This window comes from Ursus maritimus, unplaced genomic scaffold (assembly GCF_017311325.1).
Source record: "Ursus maritimus isolate PB19 unplaced genomic scaffold, ASM1731132v1 scaffold_24, whole genome shotgun sequence".
Taxonomy (NCBI): Eukaryota; Metazoa; Chordata; class Mammalia; order Carnivora; family Ursidae; genus Ursus; species Ursus maritimus.
The window spans coordinates 35,490,074-35,509,563 of NW_024424897.1; the positions used below are offsets into that span (position 1 = coordinate 35,490,074).

Here is a 19,490-nt window from a genome sequence, read left to right on the forward strand (position 1 = left end):
GGTCAACTGAGGCCAGGCAGGGAACAGGGTCTCTCAGACATATTCTGATGACAGCCCACAGGCAGACAGAAGCTTACGTTCAATTCAACAAAAATGCCAGCCAGGTCTCTCCGTCTGACAGAACTGTGAATCACTGCTTCCTGGGATGAGGCAAGCCCAAGTGCTTTTAGAAATGCAACCTGATGAATGGAACAGACCAAAACAGCCCCTTCTCCTTCCCAGAAAATGCTGTCACTATTGCACCAGATTGCCTCACACCGAAGACCTTGTAAATCAGCGTGATGAGGTGCGTGGCAGGATGCCGCTAATTCAGGGAAGAGGCACCATCCCATAATCTCTCCTCATGGGCCTGCCTCCCCCAGAGCCCAGTGCTTGGACGGCCATGGTGCCAAGTGAGGACACTGAGTGTGTACAAGAGTTGACAGGGCAAGAGGCCACTTCCCACGCTTTAGAACCAGAACTTCTTTCCCTTCCGCCTTTCCGGGCAAGAGATGCTGCTTTCTGACTCAAACAAGCAACTCTAGCTCTTTTCAGTTTACAACATTTTGAAGATGGACACAAGTGATGGAAAAGCACACACAGCTCAGATACTTCGATCACTTCTGCCAGAAAACCAGCTTAACCCCAGAATCCCCTTAACCCAAGGAAGTGTCCTTTTCCTGTTATCTGGATGCTAAAGAGAAGGCTTGGGAGGAAGGCATTCCCGTAGATGTCTGCGGACATATCTATCCTCACCTGAAGCCACAATACTGCCTTGGGGAGAGGGTGTGCTGGGTGGAAGGGCCAGCGCGGGCCAGCCTCAGCGCTCAGCCGGAGCTGCCCTTGCTTGAGTCAGACCGTCCCTCTCAGGGCGTGCTCCATGTAGGCACAGCCAAGCCGCTGCCTGGCAGGCTGCCCGGTTGGCTGGGAACAGGGCCACGTTCGAAACGTGTGTCTGGAGCAGGATAGCATCTCACGAAGTGGCTCCTTTGCCTAAAGACTGTGTTGAGGGAGAGAGATGGAGGGGAACTTATGATTGCTTCACGCTTGGACTGGACAGCGCTTGCTCTCTCTCAATTGATTTGTCATTTCCCTCCTAGCACAAGATGAGGGTAAGGATCCAGGAGAAAATCTCAGGTCCTGGCGTCAAGAGGCCAGGCTAGGAAGGCCATCTTACGCTGCAGCCACTCCCTGCTCCTGGCTCTCTGAGGAGGCAGAAGGATGTCAGGGAGACACGAAGAGGCCATGGACGGCTGGGGCTCTATTTCCAGAGAAGGAATTCAATTTCCTTAAGGTAACCAGACTGGTAGGATGTTATCTGCCCTGCACGGACTCTACCAAGCCTGTTCTGAGAATCCGGCAGTGCGACACTATGGTATTTGGGCTTATATCACATTTCTTTCTCTCTTTACCTCTATCAGGAATCAACGTATGTGCTGTGTTCATGCTCTATGATAATCATGTAACGACAAACTAGTAATTCACCTTCTACCCAAAAGAACTATATAAAATGACGAAAGGTCAGCTTTTAAAAATAAGAAATCCAAAAGAGATGAAGTTAGCGGTTCAGAAATTAAATATTACTCATTATCCTTAGAGAATAAATAGTAATTATGTTTTTGAGCGCAGTTAATCAGTTGTGCATTGGTTTGTCTAAGTGTTCTGACAGCATGCTCCCCAGTGCAGAGGCCGATCTGGGAAGAGACTGGGAACATAAGGTAACATCCACTCCTACAGGCTTCTTCCTGAATCAGATTTTTCTCAATGGAATTGGCTTTAGATGACAAAGGGAAAGAATTCCTGTTTAGTTTTGATCAGGCTCAGTACTCAGCTGAGGTAAAATCTGGGGAAATCCTGAGAAAAGTAGAGCACAGGGAACTACAATCCCATTCTGGGCTCTCACGTACATTATTTTGTGTCTTATGATTTGAGTCTTCTTTTTGCCTTACCCTCTCAATCTGGAAAATGAGAGGTCATTTTCACCCACTTTGTGAAAAAGCACCTTGGCAGTCTTTGGTTCTAGGCACTGATTGAGAAAGAAGCCAAAAGCCGAAGCAAACCCCAAAGAAGCTGAGTTCCTAGCATGTCCTGTAACACCCCTGCTGGCCTGTGACCCCACAAATACACCTGGTATGTATGATCTCTCTGAAAAACCACAATTGCCTGAGGGACAACACCACTTCTTCTATTTCTTTCGTATTTCGTTTCCTATACCACTTGTTCCAAAAGTAGACCCATGCCACAGAGATACCAAACGTGGCTGCCTGCTTCTTCTGACGATTCGTGTGGGAAGGAAATGACACCAATCCCCATGTTTGAAAAATGCTTCGTGGATTCAAAGCGAGCGCACATTCGTCTGATCTTCACAGTGGCTAGGTTGGGGGCGTTATCCCCACTCTTAGATGAAGAAGCTAATGTTTGGAGGAGTTAAAACAATTTACCTGCACGCAACCTAACCGAAACTTGTACATGATTATTTTTATTCTAGATCCACTCTCGCGTTCCCGCCCTGCCCTGGGCCGGAGCCTGCTTCCCATTTAGCAGACTAAGGATTCTTTCTCTAGTGCCATTTTGGTCAAGGTTAAATAAATACGGTTTTCTTCAATGTGGAGAGGAAATTGATAATGAGATGATTTGTAACAAATGATTAAACGGCCATCACTTGGGAATCTCCTCCCTCTCCCCTTCCTGTATTTCAAAAGTGAAAAGGTGCTGGGTGAAGGTGGGAGCGATATCACTTTCCTTCAAGAGAAAGAAGCTTCGGCCCCACACCCCTCACCATCCAGTGGTTCTGCAAACAGATGTCAGAGAGGATCCCTCTTCCTACCACCCAGTTACTCTGAAGGGATGATAACAGCCATTGGGGGGTTAAAAAGAGGCAGTGAACCCCCAGTTAATGAGTAGGAATTCAGCAGGCAGTGTAAGATAAATGGAGCTCTCTCTGCTTCTGCTAGAGTCAGCATGAACTGCGGCCCTGCGGCTTGTTGGTGGCAAATGGAGTGCGCGAAATATCAAAGGGCAGTGATCCAGAAGAAGACCGACTTTGACAAATTTTAAATTGGCCAGAAAGAAAACCAGCAAAAAAGGGGGAAAAAAAAAAAAGAAGAAGAAGAAGAAGAAAAAATGAAAAAAACAAAAAAGGAGAGAAAATTACACAATTCACTGTGTCCTGCAATTGTGGCACTGCTGCCTTTGTACAGAATTAGTGGTAAAAACAGCAGCGACGATTGCCTGATGCTGGGAGCAATTATGAGCCATCTAAGTGAGATGCTTATCAGTGGCCGAAGCTTTTAGAGCTCTCTCTCTACACAGTTGTGAGTAACTTGCTCTCGAGCTGCAGTTCCTTTAATTAAAGTGTATAGGGCTGGTCAGAAGTAATTATCCTGTTTGGTGAAGAAAGAGAAAAACACCACCTCAACAATTCTGGGTGGCAATAGATTTTAGAAACAGCTTTGCCAATTCTTGTTGTATGTGTGCGCTTCCCATAAAAGGATCAGGCCAAGATGGGTTAGAGTTATTGGCGGTTGTTACCTAATGGCAAACAATGGGACGCACACAGGGTTCATTAGAACCGCAGTCACTGTGTTTGGCAAGCAAGCTGGCTCAGCGCTCCAAACTGCCGGGATGTGCAGTCTCTGGAGTGCAGACAAGCGCTTGGAAATTTTTGTGTCTCTAGATGGTGAGCGTATAAAGAGGCCGCAAATAGTACTTTATTAATTTACTATTTGAAACAAAAAATGAACTAGCACCTCTCTTTTTTGTGCCTTCCATTCACGGAGTTTCACTACCTTTTAAAGCCAACCACTGCGTTCCTTTAGAAAAACAAAACCAAAACAAACCAACAAATCAAAGAACCTCAAGCAATTATCTTCACTAACCATACACGGCAAGGGGCTCGATGGGAGATCTGGGCAGAAAGGTGTGTTTTAAGGGACCTGAAACTCATTTGGTCTCTGGACTCAACACAGGGCTCCGAGGGTTCAGGCCTATGTGCAAACTGCAGCGTCTTCCAAAAGCTCCAAAAACAAACGAGCAAGAGAGTAGTGGCCGGAAGCATCACGCGCCAGTGTTCCCGGGCTACTGCTGCCACGGCCTCTGTGTGGAAGCGCACAGGGCACAATCTTTAGTTCTGTTTCTCTAGCTCGGGATGGCCCCCGAACACCACCTGGGTAGGTCTCCAGCTTCTCTGTCCCAGGACACTGACTCTCACATCCCTCAGAAACGAGGCAGGCTAGTCCAAAGACATAGACAGAAACAGGACATTGAAGCCTAGCATACTCTCTGCCTGATTAGGCTGCCCCCCCGACAGCAACTTCTAGCTAATCATTCTTTACAAGGACATCCACACGGCCAGAAAGATGGGCTATGTGCATGATAAGAAAATACCAGAAGAAAACTTGGGTGACTTTTGCTTTTTTTAGGTCCCACTTTCCCTCCTATTACATACACTATTTCATTCTACCAGGGCTCTTACCATATAGAGGACAGTAAATAAAGATTATCATGAATTTGATCAAATGCTTCAGTGCCTCCTCCCCTGGCCTATGAATGCACTCATTACAAATCAGCTGAATGGCTCATTGATTTGCCAGGAGGACAAGCAGACATACCCAATCGCTCAGCCAAGCGAATGTAGACTGGGTCCACCCGACGCATGGTTTTCACCAGATCCTTTCTGCGGAATTTGATTTCTACTGTCCCCTCTGGCTCCAGAACTGATCCCCTGGATCCAAGAGAAACAAAACAGAAATAGAGGCACTTTAAAGGAAGGAGACAACAGAATGAGGCCGGTTACAATTTGCAGACCGGGAAATAGCTTCATTATGGTTTTGGCCACCCATGGCTCACAGAAGGAACCCCGGGGAGGGAAGCAGGCATCAGAAAGTGTCTATGTGGGGTGTGAGAAAGGCCAGGCAAAAAGCAATTAAAATAATTCTCATTACCACACCAGTCTACTTCCATCTCAAAAGAGGAATACAGATTCCACCATCTACAGCTGATAAGGGTAACAGGAATCACATTCTTTTCCAGGAAAAAAGAAAAAGACGATGTGGGCACAGTGGCAGGGGAACAACCTCCAGCACTTAGTCTGTACAATGAGGGGTCAATGCCGATGGGTCCCACACACAGCGGTCAGTCTGCTGGCAGGATCCCCACGGGAGGGAAAACATTCTGCCTACCGCTATGGAGAGGTCTCAGGGTCATTTCTAGTTTCTAGTGCATACTGATGATGTCCTATCACCAGGAACTTGACAACTTAAAAAACAACCACCACCACCTTTTACATTAAGAAAAAAAAATTACAGCTAATACTTACTATGTACATGGCACTGTTCTAAGTGCTTACATATAAAGCTTCATAGCAATCCTATACGAGTCTGCATCCCCTATGAGGGAAGCAACGAGTATCCCTCAGCTTACCGAGGAGGAAACTAAGGAAACTAAGGGCATTAAGAGACTTGTCCAAGCCTAACACATGACAGGACTGCACCTGCAGTCAGGTGGTCTTGTTCCACAGTCTGCAGAGGAACTGTCTGTGATCTGGTATCAGATCAGGGGCTAGATTTGGATTTAAAAATAGTAAGTCCCTCAGTACAGACAGCTAGCCTAGTGATTTTGCAATAAAACTACTGGACTCTCCCAAGCAGCTGTTGAAGTAGGAGGCTAAAATCACGGGGAAAGACAGAAACAGGTACTCTGATAAAATGATCGGACGCAGGAATTGGCATGGAAAATGTCAAGGAAACACAATGTGAAATTTACCTGTTTTGGAAAGGGTTGAAAACAGATTATGAAAGTAAGCTGGATGTGGTCTGTTTTACTTAAGTATTTTCAAGGACCACCTCCCGACAAAAGCCTGGGACTTTCTCTTGCAGTTCTCTGGGTGCTGTGAGCACGGTGCTCTCCAAGGCTTCTAGAATGCCAGAGTGAGCAGCGCTGGTTTGGAGTCACAGAATGTGGGTGCTGTGGGGGCACCTCAGTGGCGAGCAGCTCATCCCACAGACAAGCAGCAGCGGTCCAAGGAGAGTAAGGCTGCTTCAGGTTCCTCGCCAGCCAGTGGCAGAGCTGGGTGAAGACCCTAGAACTCCACAGACTAAGAATTTAGTCCTTCCACTCCAACTTGCCTTGAGCTCCCTCTGTCACATGTCTAAGAAAGAGAGAGTCATCAGGCCTATCTGCACAAGAACAGGAGAGACTCTCTCCAAGTCTCTCCCAGTGCCTGGAATAGAGGACATTTTGGTAAAAGAATCTGGGCTGTGGGATCCCACTGGGAAAGCCTGACTCCCACCTGCTTTCCTTCTCATCCTAGCAGACACTATTTAGAAAATCTCTTTCGCTGACCTTGGAGACCTCTGGGAATAGACAGATTCAAATAAAGTTCTCTTGGTTATGATGTTCTCCAGGAGGAAACCAACAGTTAGAGGATCCCTAGAGGCAGGGAATGGAAATGAAGAAGGAACGCTACCTGCTCTCTCGGTCAGCATACATCTCCATGTGCCGGGGGTTGATGGTGGGGTCGATCACAACCCAGGAGCCCCCCCGGAGCTCAGCCTGAGGAGGAATGTACACCAGCACCGGCTGGGAGCACTCCCGTAAGCTATCCACAATGTAAGCACCAAACTTCAGCACTTGGTCGTACATATCTGTGGAGAATGAGACAAATCAGAAATCGTGAAACAGTGCTTCCAAATATTGTTCACATCATGGCACACACAGAAAATAACACAGTGTGCCTCCACGAAGAGACTGCTCATACCAGAGGTGACAGGCCTGGGGGTTCAGCCACCCCGGGTCCTGTCCGGCCACCCGGAAGACTGAGAGGAGGGGTATTTCCACCTGTATTCTGTTCAAGACTGCAGGGGATCTTCAAAAGCACAAGAGAAGTGTACTGTCTTTCATAAGACACAGTGTGCAAGCCCTATGGATTGCCTATCCACTTTATAGCCTTTCTGAATTGCTGGATTCGGGTCTCATCACATTAATTCACACTTGCTCTACAAATGCTGAGTATTTTTCATGTCAATATGTGATCTCTCTCACTACATTAAGTTTTCTGAAGGAAGGAACTATTCGAGCTCTTTTCGAGTCTTCTCGTGATACTTAGAATATGATAAGCTCTTAAAATGTGCAGCTAATGGAAATGAAGCCTTCAAAAATTTTATCTTCAAAAACGGCCTCTTTCCTCTTTGTATCCCCAGTGTCTCGTCTGGTGCCTCGAACACAGTCAGTGCTCAGGAAGCGTCTGCTGAAGGAGCGGGTAAGCACATACACACGTCGGAGAGAACACAACCAGAAAGAACAAATTCTTTCTCAGGGCATCAATGAGAGAAAAAACTGAAAATGCATATGTAGTTATTGGAAATGTCACACAGCCACGTAAAAACAAGAGTCACCTCTTCATTTTGCTAAAGAGCACACCTTGTAACCCCCCAGGGCCAGGAGCAGCCTGAAGAAAAGGCGCCCTGGTGCATCAATAAAGTGAGTCCTTGGAAAGTAGGATTGGTTATCATTTATTTCCCAACAATTTATGGACCTCTTCCCATCTCCTAGCCCCCTGAAGTCTACACATGGCTAAAGTTTTAGGTTTATGATTCTAGATGTTTAATGAGCACTTCAGTGGAACCACAATGGATCCTTTCTAAACACCAAATAACAGGTTCAACGGAGTTCAAACTTTCCTATCAAAGCAAGGATCTCAATTTGGAATAAATCAATTCTGGAAATCCAAAGCAGAGAAGCATTTTTCAGAAAGTTAAGAGCAAACCCAAATAGAAAATGCTTTCATTGTAGTTACTGGCAAATTAAACTGCCACCTTCTCCAAAGTAAAAATGGCTCTCTCTGTACAAACCATCAGTGAGCACACTTCACCGCAAAGTATATGCCTCTCTCCATTGCTGGGCCTGGCCGCTCTGGGACGGCTTCAGAAACTCCAAAAATGCAGAAGTTGCTCCAAGGAAAAACTCCCTACTCTATGAGGAATGTGTATGGTCACATACCCTGTATATATGATCAGAGCAAAGACATTTATTCCTTTGGGAGGAAAGCAAAGACCAAAAAAATTTACTGCTAATTACACAACTGCTGTATGAAGAGCAGGAATAAAGGACTTTAAGCGCTTTACGCTAATTCTGCGGTTATGAAAATAATTGCTCAGTTCAAATTATTTTAACTAAATTAATTCTTTAGTGGATATTTCAACCAGTGCTACATAATAAAATAATTGTGTAATTAGCAGTACATTTTTCAGTGTTGCCAAGAGTACAGTCTCAGTCTCAGAACAAGTAAGAGAAAGGAGTGGCCCTCGGTGGTATTGCGCGCAGAGAAGAAATGGAACGCGGATAAAAGGAGAAAGCGAAACAGCAGAAAACAGTGTGCAAAGTCATCCTATGTGAGAGGAAAAAGTAAGCAGAGGGAAACGAAGATAGTTTCCAGGCTCTTCCCTCACTTCTGTTTGTTAAAGATCTAAATTAAAATCTGTCCGTACTACCTACGATGAACAGACCCAGCCCCTAGAAAGAAAGGAAGGACTTTATTTAAAATGTGCGCCCACTTATTTAAATTTAAAAAAACCCAAGTTTGTAGGATATGCAGTTTGGGAGGAAGCTGAATCTGTGTGCATTTTTTGCTGTTGTGAAATGAACTTTGGTCTCTCTTTTTCATCACCATGGCTAATTTGCTGTGCACCATGGAGCATGATTTCAGATACATACACATATGAATCGTTTAATCATTAGAAAACCATGTTCTTACATCCATGTTATCGGTGAGTAAACTGAGGCTTAAATAAGTGAATAAACGGCAGAGGTAAAATTCGAACCCAGATCTTTTGGGCTCTGAAGTCCACTTTCCGTGACTTCGTTCTTACTGGGAGGAAAGAGCATGAGGCTGAGGTAACCCGCTTTCCGGCATCTGATACAATGGCTGAGTAAAATCAAAACCAGAAAAGAGACTGGAATAAATGACTGAAGATTTGTAAAATTCTCCTGGATGTTTTTGTATGTTCGGAAACGTCAGCAATTGTACTGATGACACTACTAGCTACCTGAAGGGCTTGGGTCTGACTGCCGAGCAATTATCTCCAGGCCCCACGACTGTGAGTAGCGAAGGGGTATCAGGCTTCATTAAAGCTGACAAGCTTGGGACCGCAAACAATGCCTCCATCTAACCTAGAACACCAACAGACCTGCAATCCAGCCATCAAAACACCCAAAAGCAACAAAGGCTATTAAAATATAAATGGACACACACGAAACAAACTGTACAAACAACACGCTCATGATGAATCACAGCGGCCCCAAACCACACATTCTGAAAGGCAGGTTGAAGCACCGGCTACAGTCTGACACACGTTTGTCTGAAATCCCTTCACATTTGAGACAGAGCAAAAAAGCACAGCCAAGAGTCGCAGGGGAGAATGTATTCCCGGGGGTTTAGGCTAGACCTCAGTCTAGGGAATTTTAAAGCTATGCATATGCTGACTGCCAGTTCTCAGGCCATGAGAAAAGCAACTGAGAATGGAAAATACTGATAGGTTCTTCAGTGGAGAGGCGGGGGCTTGGCACTTCCTAAGCACTATGAGCAAAGCACATCTGCATATGCTCACACAGCCTTTCCAGGGTGTTCTCAGCATCCAGGCACCAACCCTGCCTAGGGCCTGCATTGTTACACAACATGGATAAACCGTGGCAGCCACATGCACCAAACAAGGGAGCAGGGTGGTAGGGTGTTTCCACAGTGCCCCATACTCTTGAAACTGGAACAGATCTTATTGGCTTGGGGCGAGATTATCTGTTAGAAGCTGAAGGTAAACATTAGACACACACAAGCCGCACATACATAACGTGTCTCATCAGTTCATTATGGCCGGCTGACACAGTATTTCGACAACCGAGTAATCAGAGACTTTAAAATAGACTTTCATTTCAGTTAAAGTTTTCAATAAATGTTTTTTTATTGTTATTTATAACCTGTCCCAGGAAAAAATAATAAGTATAACATGAAAAGCCAACTGAGAGTGACCCTGTAGCACCAGCAGTGAGGCAGCTTAATATCACTGGGATTTGCATCCTATCAAGCTATTCATGCTGAGGCTGGGACCCTGGTGCTAATTTCTAGTAAATTTCACGCTTGATGTCTCCCTGTTGTGGGTCATTGCCGGTTCGTCTAAATAAACTGCTTCCAAATGGCTCTTCCATCTAAATATTCAGCCAGTTTTTATAATTTAATTTTGCATTATGCTGAATAGCCTTCCGGCCAGATAGAACTCATTGGAAAAAAAGCACCAATACCATCTTGACATACTTTTATTTATTTATTTATATTTTTACTGCTCGAATTAGACCTCCTAGGCTGCCTAGTAAAGAGTTTTTTTTTTCCCTCCACTAATGTCAATTTTCAGCATAGCAAGAGCTGTCTCTAATCTTTTCCTACTCATTACACACAATTTTGGAGTCATTTTACCCACAGTGCAGTCGGCTCCTGGCTGTGTGTTTGTGTGCACTGAGGGATGGCATAATTGTTTATTTTCCCTCCCTGCATAATCCCCAGCCAGTATTGAAACCAAAACTGCAAACATCTCCCCAAGGGATATGGAATGACTCTCAGCTTAGGTCCCTTTACATGAGATAATATGTAGAAAACATCCTGACCTGTATGTAAATATGAACGGCGATGTTCTTTCCCCTCCTACGCTCACACTGATCTCTATCTTCCCCAAAGCTTATTTATCTTAAGTGATGTGTGAACGGATGCAGCAGCACCAAGATTCAGAAGGCAGAACTGGCCCTCGTCTATACCGGACCAGTAACTCATTTTTGACCAGGGGCAGGGGAGTAGGGGGATGGGGGAATTTATTGTTTAATGGGTACAGATTTTATGTCATGGATGATGAAAAGGTTTGGGGTATATTTAGTGCTGACGGTTATGTAACACTGTGTATATATTTAATGCCACTAAATTGTACAGTCACAGATGGTTAAAATGATAAATATTATGTGTATTTTGTGGCAATAAAAAAAAATATACAACTCCTATCTGAACTCTTGAAGTTTCTTGTCACAATAACCAAGAACAACTTCAAAGCAGAGGGCAGGTGGGTGGCTAATAACTTTCTCAGGAACCTACACAGTCTATTCTAGAGATGTCCTAGTAAAGCTGGCTTGGTCCTAGGCTCTAAACTCAGCCAACTGTGCTACAGGAAGCCAGACAGATCTGTGTTCCTCTCCCAGCTCTGTCATTTTTTTGCTAAACGATCTTGGGAAATTTACTTTACCTAAGTCTCAGTGTATATAAAATGCCGATAAATAGTATAGCCTACCCCTTAGAAGGGCTTGTTGTGATGATTATGTGACGATAGTGCGTGTGAAATGGTTAGCACAGCCTCTGGTAAAAGGAGCTCAACAAATCTTAATTGTTGTCGTTCTTATTGTTACATGGCTAGCAGCCAATCTGGGCCTGAGCCAGAACATGCAGCAGGGCTCAGGCTTTTCCTACAAGCGGCAAACTTCTGAACTTTGAACTCCTTAGGACAAAAGAGCCAGGCTGGCTTACTCCTAAGTAATGTCAGGAAGAGTGAATTCCTGATGGCCCCTGGGAAGAGGGGTAACTAAGGAGTACCAGCATTGCCTTCTCAAAGTCTTAATGTAAATCTTCCAGCCAAGAAATCTGGGATCAAGTGAAACTGGATGCCAAATAAACCTCACGTATATGAATGAAAGGCCTTTCAGGCTCCTCCCCCGGAAAAAAACCACTTCAGGACAGTATCATACTCTTTTCAACACCGTAGTATTCTGTTCAAGACATTTTTCTCGACTCCTTGAGGCAATGTCTGTCGCTGACTCAGTTTTGTTTTCTCAGAAGTAGCTAGCAGAGGTGCTACACATAGGAACTCAATAAAAATGTGCAGGACTGACTTGTTTAACCTATGCTTTCAACATCGCATGGCATTTCCACTGATTTATTCTCTTCGTCATAAAATAATTCACCTGAGAGTCTATAAAAATATACAAACATTAATTTGCACATACAGCCCAAGTCTCCCCCAAGAAAAGTACAAAATGTGGTAGTTCTCCAGCAAATATGGGCAAAGGGGAACTTTACAGCTTAAAAAAAGAAAAGAAAAACCACCCTAGTCTTCTGTATTTTGCCAGGGAAGCCTGGCCGTCCAGGGCTTTTCCGAGCCAGGTGAAGGGAAAGTTGTTGGCACAAGGTTCGAATCTTTCTTCACACACAGCTGATCATCTATAAAAGGGTAACTTTCTCAGGCTTTTCCTCCCTCAGAGTGAGAGATGCTCCTGCCCCAAGCTATTTCTGGGTTCATTGTTTCACATTTTATACGTCCTTATCTCTGAGGAGATAAGGACGTATAAAATGTCCTTTTTATACACTCTACTCCAGCATTGCCAACTCCTCCCTCCTTCCGTTCCCCTAATTCATTCTACTACTTCAGAACCTTCAGGTGTCCCCCAGCGAACAAAGTTGACATTGACCAGTGTATTCATCCCCTCCTGGTAAGTAGTCTCTGGCCCCAGCATGGCCACCAATCTCTAGCCACTGGAGAGAGCGCTTTGCTGCTATGAGAGGGAGAAAGAATTTCCTTTGGTGCCCCTGAACCATCCACGGTGGCTCTGCACAGGGAGGATTCTCAGTAAACGGTGATACTAGCTGCCTACATCACTAAGTGATTCCCATAGCACAGAACAGAGCCTGTATAATAATGGTCTAATATGCTGGAGCCACCGGCCCAGGGCTGTTGTTGGATAATAATAAAATACACCACAAATTACCACAAAGAACAGCTTCTGGTACAGAATTTGTTTGTTTTCTTCTGGTGAAGGCTAATTTCAGTATCTACCTCAGTCATGATAGAGCGTTAGAGCACAGCATCAACAAAGATCATGCCCAGAAAAGAGGGACAGAGGCTAGCACGATCACAATTCACCAGGACCATCGAAACAGTCCATCATTCACCTGTGACAGCTAAATCCACAACAGCAGCCCATCTAGATCACACTAGTAGACTGTTCTGAAATTTTGTATGGAACTGAAAAACACACAGTATGTATGCACTCATGCTGCAACTCAGAAGATGTATTTCAGAGGAAGTATAATCCCCAAAAGCCTAGGGTGACGGACTGTCAGGACACCCGTTGGCTCTGCCCAGTGTGAACCCTCCCTCCCTGTGCTGTACAGTTATGCCCCTCCAGCCCAGAGCAGGCCAATTACCTTTCATCCCACCAGAGAAGCCTCTCCAATTGGCAAAGACCATGAGAGGCAGCCCTTCACGGTTGAAGTCCTTGATAGCCTGATAGGTCTTAAACGCAGAGTCTGGGAACCAAACCTGGCCAGCCTGCTGGATTATCTATGGGGGAAAGTCAAAAAGGAAGACACGATTAACAACAGAGCTTGAGGAGGAATTTTGACAAGGTGAACAAGATTGTACTTGTTTACTTTAAAAACTCAACCAAAGCAGACAGAAACTGTCGTTCATCGAGAGGATCATCTTTGAAGTCAAAAAGAAGAAAGGACCCTGGATCTCCGACTTTGTTAAATACTCTACTTTTTAAGTCCTGATTACACCACCACTCCTCAGTCAGGAAGAGGAAACCTTGCTGCTTCTAATGGAAGAACGCAGTCTCGGGAATCCTCATTGTAGGCTTCCTGAGGGCAACGGTAAGTCACTCAACTCCACTGGTCCTCAAAACAAGCCGACTGTACGCAGTCTCCAGTCCTCTGACCCCTTGTTTAGTACAAGCATTCTCTATACCACGGTTGGTCAACAGACACTTGGTGTGACACTGCTGAGTAACCTGTTTCCTCGTCCCTCCCACCCCTCATTTTCTGACTCTTGTCAGGATGTGAAAATATAATCTACCCTTTTAAAACAGAGCTGAGTGATGGTGTTCACATTTGCCATTAGGGCGGACTTCTTAATTCTAGTAACGGCTCACCCATGTGTGTGTTCAGAGAATCTGGGACCAAAGAGCCCTCAGCTGCCTTTCCGTAAGACCATCTCCCTAACAAACACAGACTGTTCTCTAGCATCAACAAGACCACTACAAAGGCCTAAGTAATTTTTTAGTAGAATTTAGCTGGTAGTCCATTTAGAGTCATCTTTTTTTTTTTTTTAAAGATTTTATTTAATTGACAGAGTTAGAGACAGCCAGCAAGAGACAGCCAGAGAGAGAGACAACACAAGCAGGGGGAGTGGGAGAGGAAGAAGCAGGCTCATAGTGGAGGAGCCTGATGTGGGGCTCGATCCCACAATGCCAGGATCACGCCCTGAGCCGAAGGCAGACGCTCAACCGCTGTGCCACCCAGGAGCCCCCCATTTAGAGTCATCTTAAAAGTGAACACATGACAGTCTGAAATTATTCAAGGATGCAGACTACCATTCCCTCCAAAACTTGTGGCTTGCAATGCCCCCAGTATATCCACAGGCTCTGCAGAAGGGAAAGCCAGCTCCGAGCACAGAAGCACAGGGTACTCGAGGTTACCAACCTTGGCTTCAGAATCCAGGTTTGCAGGATCAGCGGGGATACTCAGTTCCACTGTTCGGGTTTCTACGGCAACTACTCCCACAGGTATTCCTCCTAGCCTGATAAAAAATGAGCCAAAGAGGAACCGAACGTATGTAAACAGGTCAGTCAGTCATTTCTTTTCCAGACCCACGTCAAAAGATTAGGGTGTGGGGGGGGGGAGACTGGAAACTGCAAATACAGAGAACAGGGGGGAAATCTGACTCTTCTAGGGGTAGGAGACTACCCTCAGAATCACTCCTGCTCTCCACCACATATACATTCAAACCCAGGGTTGTCCTAGGGGAATCTCAGCAGTTAGACCCCACAGTCCGGATGTGTGTGCTCATACATGTAGGCGTGCACGCACACACCGTTTTCTGTGGACGCCAAATGAAACTTCTCAGATCGCTCTACAGCATCTCTTTGGTGAAGACAGAGGGAAAAGGTCTGAAAGGTAGGAGGCGCCTGAAATCCCACTGGGCATGCGAATGGGTGATGTGTAGGTGTGTTATGGAGATGATGAAAAACATGTGCCAAGGGTACAGAGGTGGTTAAATAAGCCCTTAACTTTCTCTTTCTCTGGAAAAGAGCAGTGGCACAGGGATAACTTGCAATCGTTACTCTCGGTGAAACAGGTGATCTATATTGAAAGTATGCATTTAATCTCCCACATGTTAATTTAAAAAACTCTTCAGGAGCTCAAAGCCTCTGCATCTATGCTGCATGACACCTCCCAACTTGATCCTCAGAAAGATTTCCTAGTAAAAATCAGGAAGAAAGAGAGGGAGAGTGACTGTGGGGGGAGGGGTGGCAGCTGCTGCAGGTACAGGGTGAGTCCTTACTCTGGAAAACGTGATTCAATCTTCACTTGCTCAGCTGCATTCCTTGGGGCCGAGGCTGGGATGGGTTATAGTCTCTCATTCCCCACAGCATCTCCATAACAAACTTTTCCATGAGGGATGGTCTTTGGCTGTTACACTGGCTACTGGAAATGGATTCTTGTCATCACAAGAGGCCTGACAGGGGCCTGAGTGGGGACCACCCACCCCCTTGTCACTTGCCTGCACTGAATCAGAATCAAAAGCCCTCTAGACAACCAGACAACGAGCAGGAGGTACACAGGAGGGTTTAGAAATATTTCTGTTCACAATGATTAACAATCCAACTGGAAACTTGTAATTGCAAAAGCCACCCTAAATCGGTAACTTATAACTTATATATTAGGGCCCATGTGACCTAATAAAGAACATCTTTATCCGAGTATTACAGTTATTTATTGAACTTGAAAACAGCTCAGAACAACTTCTGTTTTCTATTATACTTCATATAAATTTTATCAGGCTAGCACATGAAGATGCTACATCTTGTTTTATAGTGTGTCCCTGGACAAGGTGCCATGGAATAATAAAAGACAATTTACAGCCAATAGCACACATATTCCAAACATACATACCAAAGATGAGTTTTGGCAGCACTTACAGTAACAATCCCAGAAGAATACATTTATATTTATTTCTCGAAATGCCATTGCTTTTGAAAGAAGCTAGCTCCATTTGTGTTTTATATACTTGTGAGCATGTGTATGTGTTTGGAGTAAGAAGCCCAGAACTCATCAGATGGAAAGAAAGGAAGAAGTCAGAGTGAGGGTTGCAATAAACAATGGCGGAGCTAACTAAAGCCAGGCTGACTGATCTTGCTCACAGAACAATCCCTTTTCTTCCAATCATAAGTGTAAAGCATTATTCTCTTGTTTCCCGTGGGAGGATCTTAAAAGACCTTCACAAAGGTTTCGCTTTCTGTGGCTTAAAATCTGTCATGTTTTTAACAGACAGGGACACTGAAGCAGCACAGGTAACAGGCAAATTTTCAAAAAAGTTGGTCTGAGTGTGATGTGAGGACCCTCTGTAAAAAAAAAAAACGACCGATGCTGGAAAGGGGGGCTCTCTCTCTAGTGCAACCCCCACGCCCCCTCCCCAGTAGGAATTTTGCCAGGCACAAAGAATAGTTCTCACTGGGCCCCAGAAGCCTGTGGTGAGGGTAGAAGACCTGAGACGGGAGAGAAAACAGGAGCTGGCCCCTGTGAGTTTCAGTCTGGGCTGACTCCAGGCCGGACTCTTATTCTGAGTCACAGTGGAAGATCCTGTCTGTTGGATTTGCCATCTGATGGCTCCTTGTCATTGGCAGCGTGAGACGTGCTGACCTGCTGTACTGAGAGAACCACAAAGCCTAGAATTATTTTCAAGGCTAGAATCTAAATCTCAACCCAATGTGGCATGTTTGAGAATCTTGAGCAGGTGCCACTTTTCACCAAGATAAGGAAAACTGATTGCCCCCGAGAGGAAGGTGAGCTCCAGATGTGGGTCCCTAGGGCAGCATGTCTCTGCAGTGCAGAACGAGATTAAGATCAGCCTTGGCAGGTGCTCGTTATAGCGAGCGCCACAGATTATCTCGCGCAGAGCTTGCTGGTGAGTGAAGCACTTCTTAGAGTGGGTATTAAAATTTAATAGAAACTTCAATTTCCCATTTGAAAAATAGAGGTAGCCCGGCAAATCTATTCCAGTTTATTTTACTCATTCCTGTTTCAGGTAAACTTTTTTCTTTGCAATTCAAATCTGATGATAAGCCAGTGTCGTGAATTTGTTACACTTAAATAATCTTGATGCCAGGACGGAACTTCTTCTACGTTACATAGATCTTTTGGGTTCCATGGCAAGGTAGAGGAGTCGGGTTCATTTGTCACCTACTTCAGAAAGAAAAAGGTCTTTGGGGAAGGGGAAGGTCACTGGTGGGCTGTGCCTATTGTATTTGGGCTTTACAGCCCTCAAAGAGCTTTTCCTTCAGTATTACAAAAAGGAAATGTGAAAACCAGACTTCAGATGAAACGCATTGTTGGAGTGATACAGTAAATGACTACTGGGAACCAGCACTCCAGTTATGCTGCCTTGGGCATGTCTATAATCCAATATTCTTAGAAAGTTTAGACAAAGAGAACATTATTGGTAAAAAAACCAAAACCAAAACCAAAACCAAAAAAAAACCCAATAACCCAAAAACCTCGATAGTCATGGCCCCTTCCTTTCTTATTTTTAGTTGGGAGGAAGAAGAGTTTCCAAAACAAGAGCGCCCTTACCTGGCTCTGCCGACCACCACAGTCTGGGCCCAGGGCTGCATGATCTCTGAGAAAGATCCATAGTCAAAAAATCCACTCAACCACTGACCTTTCTGGGCTACAGAAGGGAAGGAAAGAGGACAAAGGGAATAAAGACCGTCAATCCACTGAAAAAGCACCGGAACTGGCAAATTTAAGGTTGGATTTGGGGGACTGTTTTGGGGAGGTTGTTGTTGTTTTTAACCATATTATAATAGATGCAGGCATTACGCAGCTGAATGCTCATCTGCCTTCAGACACCATCTCCTATTTCATTTGCTAGTCTGCATAAAAAGAATCATTTATCAGCAAAAGCATCATTTATTGTTAAACGATGGGGTTCAGCTAGCAGAGAGTTTGCATGCTTTTAAATAAATAACTTGGCTTTTTTCAAAACGCTCCAAACATTTGTCAAAAGGCAGCCAAGTCATTAAAGTGTTTTCAAAATGTCTATTTCTATTTTAAAACTTAGCTTACAGTTTTGTTTGATTCCACAGACTTTTTTTAATGGAAAGCTGAAGACAGCCAATTATAAGTATTAATGATCAGATGAGGACCCAAATTTGGGGAAAAGAAAAGGGACTTGGCTTCTCTGCTAAAAAAAGCAACAAGATACGTCCACTTTACTTACAGCTGAAAAAGTATAATCTTTCTACAAGAAAGGGCCATGCCCATATACTCTTGACACACAGCAAAAATATAACGGTTAAGATGCACACACTTAACGTCATTAACCTCCCCTGCACACAGAATTTCCTTCGGTGGCAAGAAACGTAACTTTCGACATCGTAGGTTAAGAAAAAAACTTTTGTTCCACAGGTATCCATGTTTGACCAAGGCCCCATAAAAGCTTCTGCAAATAACTGTTTCCTAGCTTGCCCCTCAGCTCACGGTTTCTCAGTGATCCTTCTAATTTGAACATGGCCCTCCGCCCCCTAAAAACCCAAGTCCAAAACCAATTAAAAGTGGAGATCCGAGCAAGCTAACCTCTGCTGACTTAAACAGGATGGAGAGTGTTTTATCAAGACTAAATTTGTAATTACTGTGTTCTACATTCCTTGCCTCTATGGCCCCAGTGTAAAATGTGATCATCCATTTCAAAATTATCTCTCTATCGTGAGCCCAAAGCTGATCGTTTAGATTCTGGTCTCGTGTTGGGCGTCAGTTTGAAGAATATCACAGCACTATCTCCTCTAATAAATGACTTTAACTTTTCACCTAGAAGATATCTGCTTTAACTTATCACAGGGAATCATCTGCTTTCTTTAACGCTTCCACTAAATTAAAATCTGAAGTCACTCGATTTGGGAGCGAGCGTTAGCTGTGCACAGACAGCAGGATGAATTACTAGGGAGTCGATGAAAAAATATTATCCCAAAAACAGAAAACTTAGTTTATCACAAATTTCATTTTATTCTGTGGATCTCATTAATAATGGCCAGGATAATGCCCACCTACATACACACACATCTGTTCACCCCACGAAAGAGGGCTCAAATTTTGATGAAGGTTCTAAATCAAACTTCTAAGTGCATCAGGATACTGAAATTGTAACCTCATATGCTTGGATCATTTTATGATTCTTACTTCAATTAAGAATGATTTGGAACAACAGAATTCATCAAAATGGAAGGGTTTCTTTAAAAACCCTCCTGCCTTGTATGTTGATTGGGGGAGGGGACTCACTGGTGGGCTATGGCTAGTGTAGGTAGACTTCACCCCCCGATCCCCCAAAGAACACGTTGTGTTCAGTTCAGATGTAGAATTTAGAAGCCAGCTAAGATGCACCCACCTCCTCCCCGGATGATTCCCAGGAGGACTCACAGATTCCTGCTCTGAATTC

The 19,490-nt window shown here is 44.5% G+C and overlaps 1 protein-coding gene across 5 annotated transcripts in view; it reads right to left on the reverse strand.

The window, feature by feature from the left end:
* Positions 1 to 19,490, reverse strand: part of ACACA (acetyl-CoA carboxylase alpha) — a 281,347-nt gene that overhangs the window by 45,446 nt on the left and 216,411 nt on the right. For all 5 annotated transcript variants that reach the window (XM_008695441.2, XM_008695440.2, XM_008695439.2 and 2 more), the window contains 5 exons: positions 17,630 to 17,726; positions 14,480 to 14,576; positions 13,205 to 13,340; positions 6,446 to 6,623; positions 4,590 to 4,702 (listed from right to left, as the gene is read on the reverse strand). In XM_008695441.2, the coding sequence (XP_008693663.1) occupies positions 4,590 to 4,702; positions 6,446 to 6,623; positions 13,205 to 13,340; positions 14,480 to 14,576; positions 17,630 to 17,726 (621 nt within the window). The remainder of the gene's footprint in view (positions 1 to 4,589; positions 4,703 to 6,445; positions 6,624 to 13,204; positions 13,341 to 14,479; positions 14,577 to 17,629; positions 17,727 to 19,490) is intronic.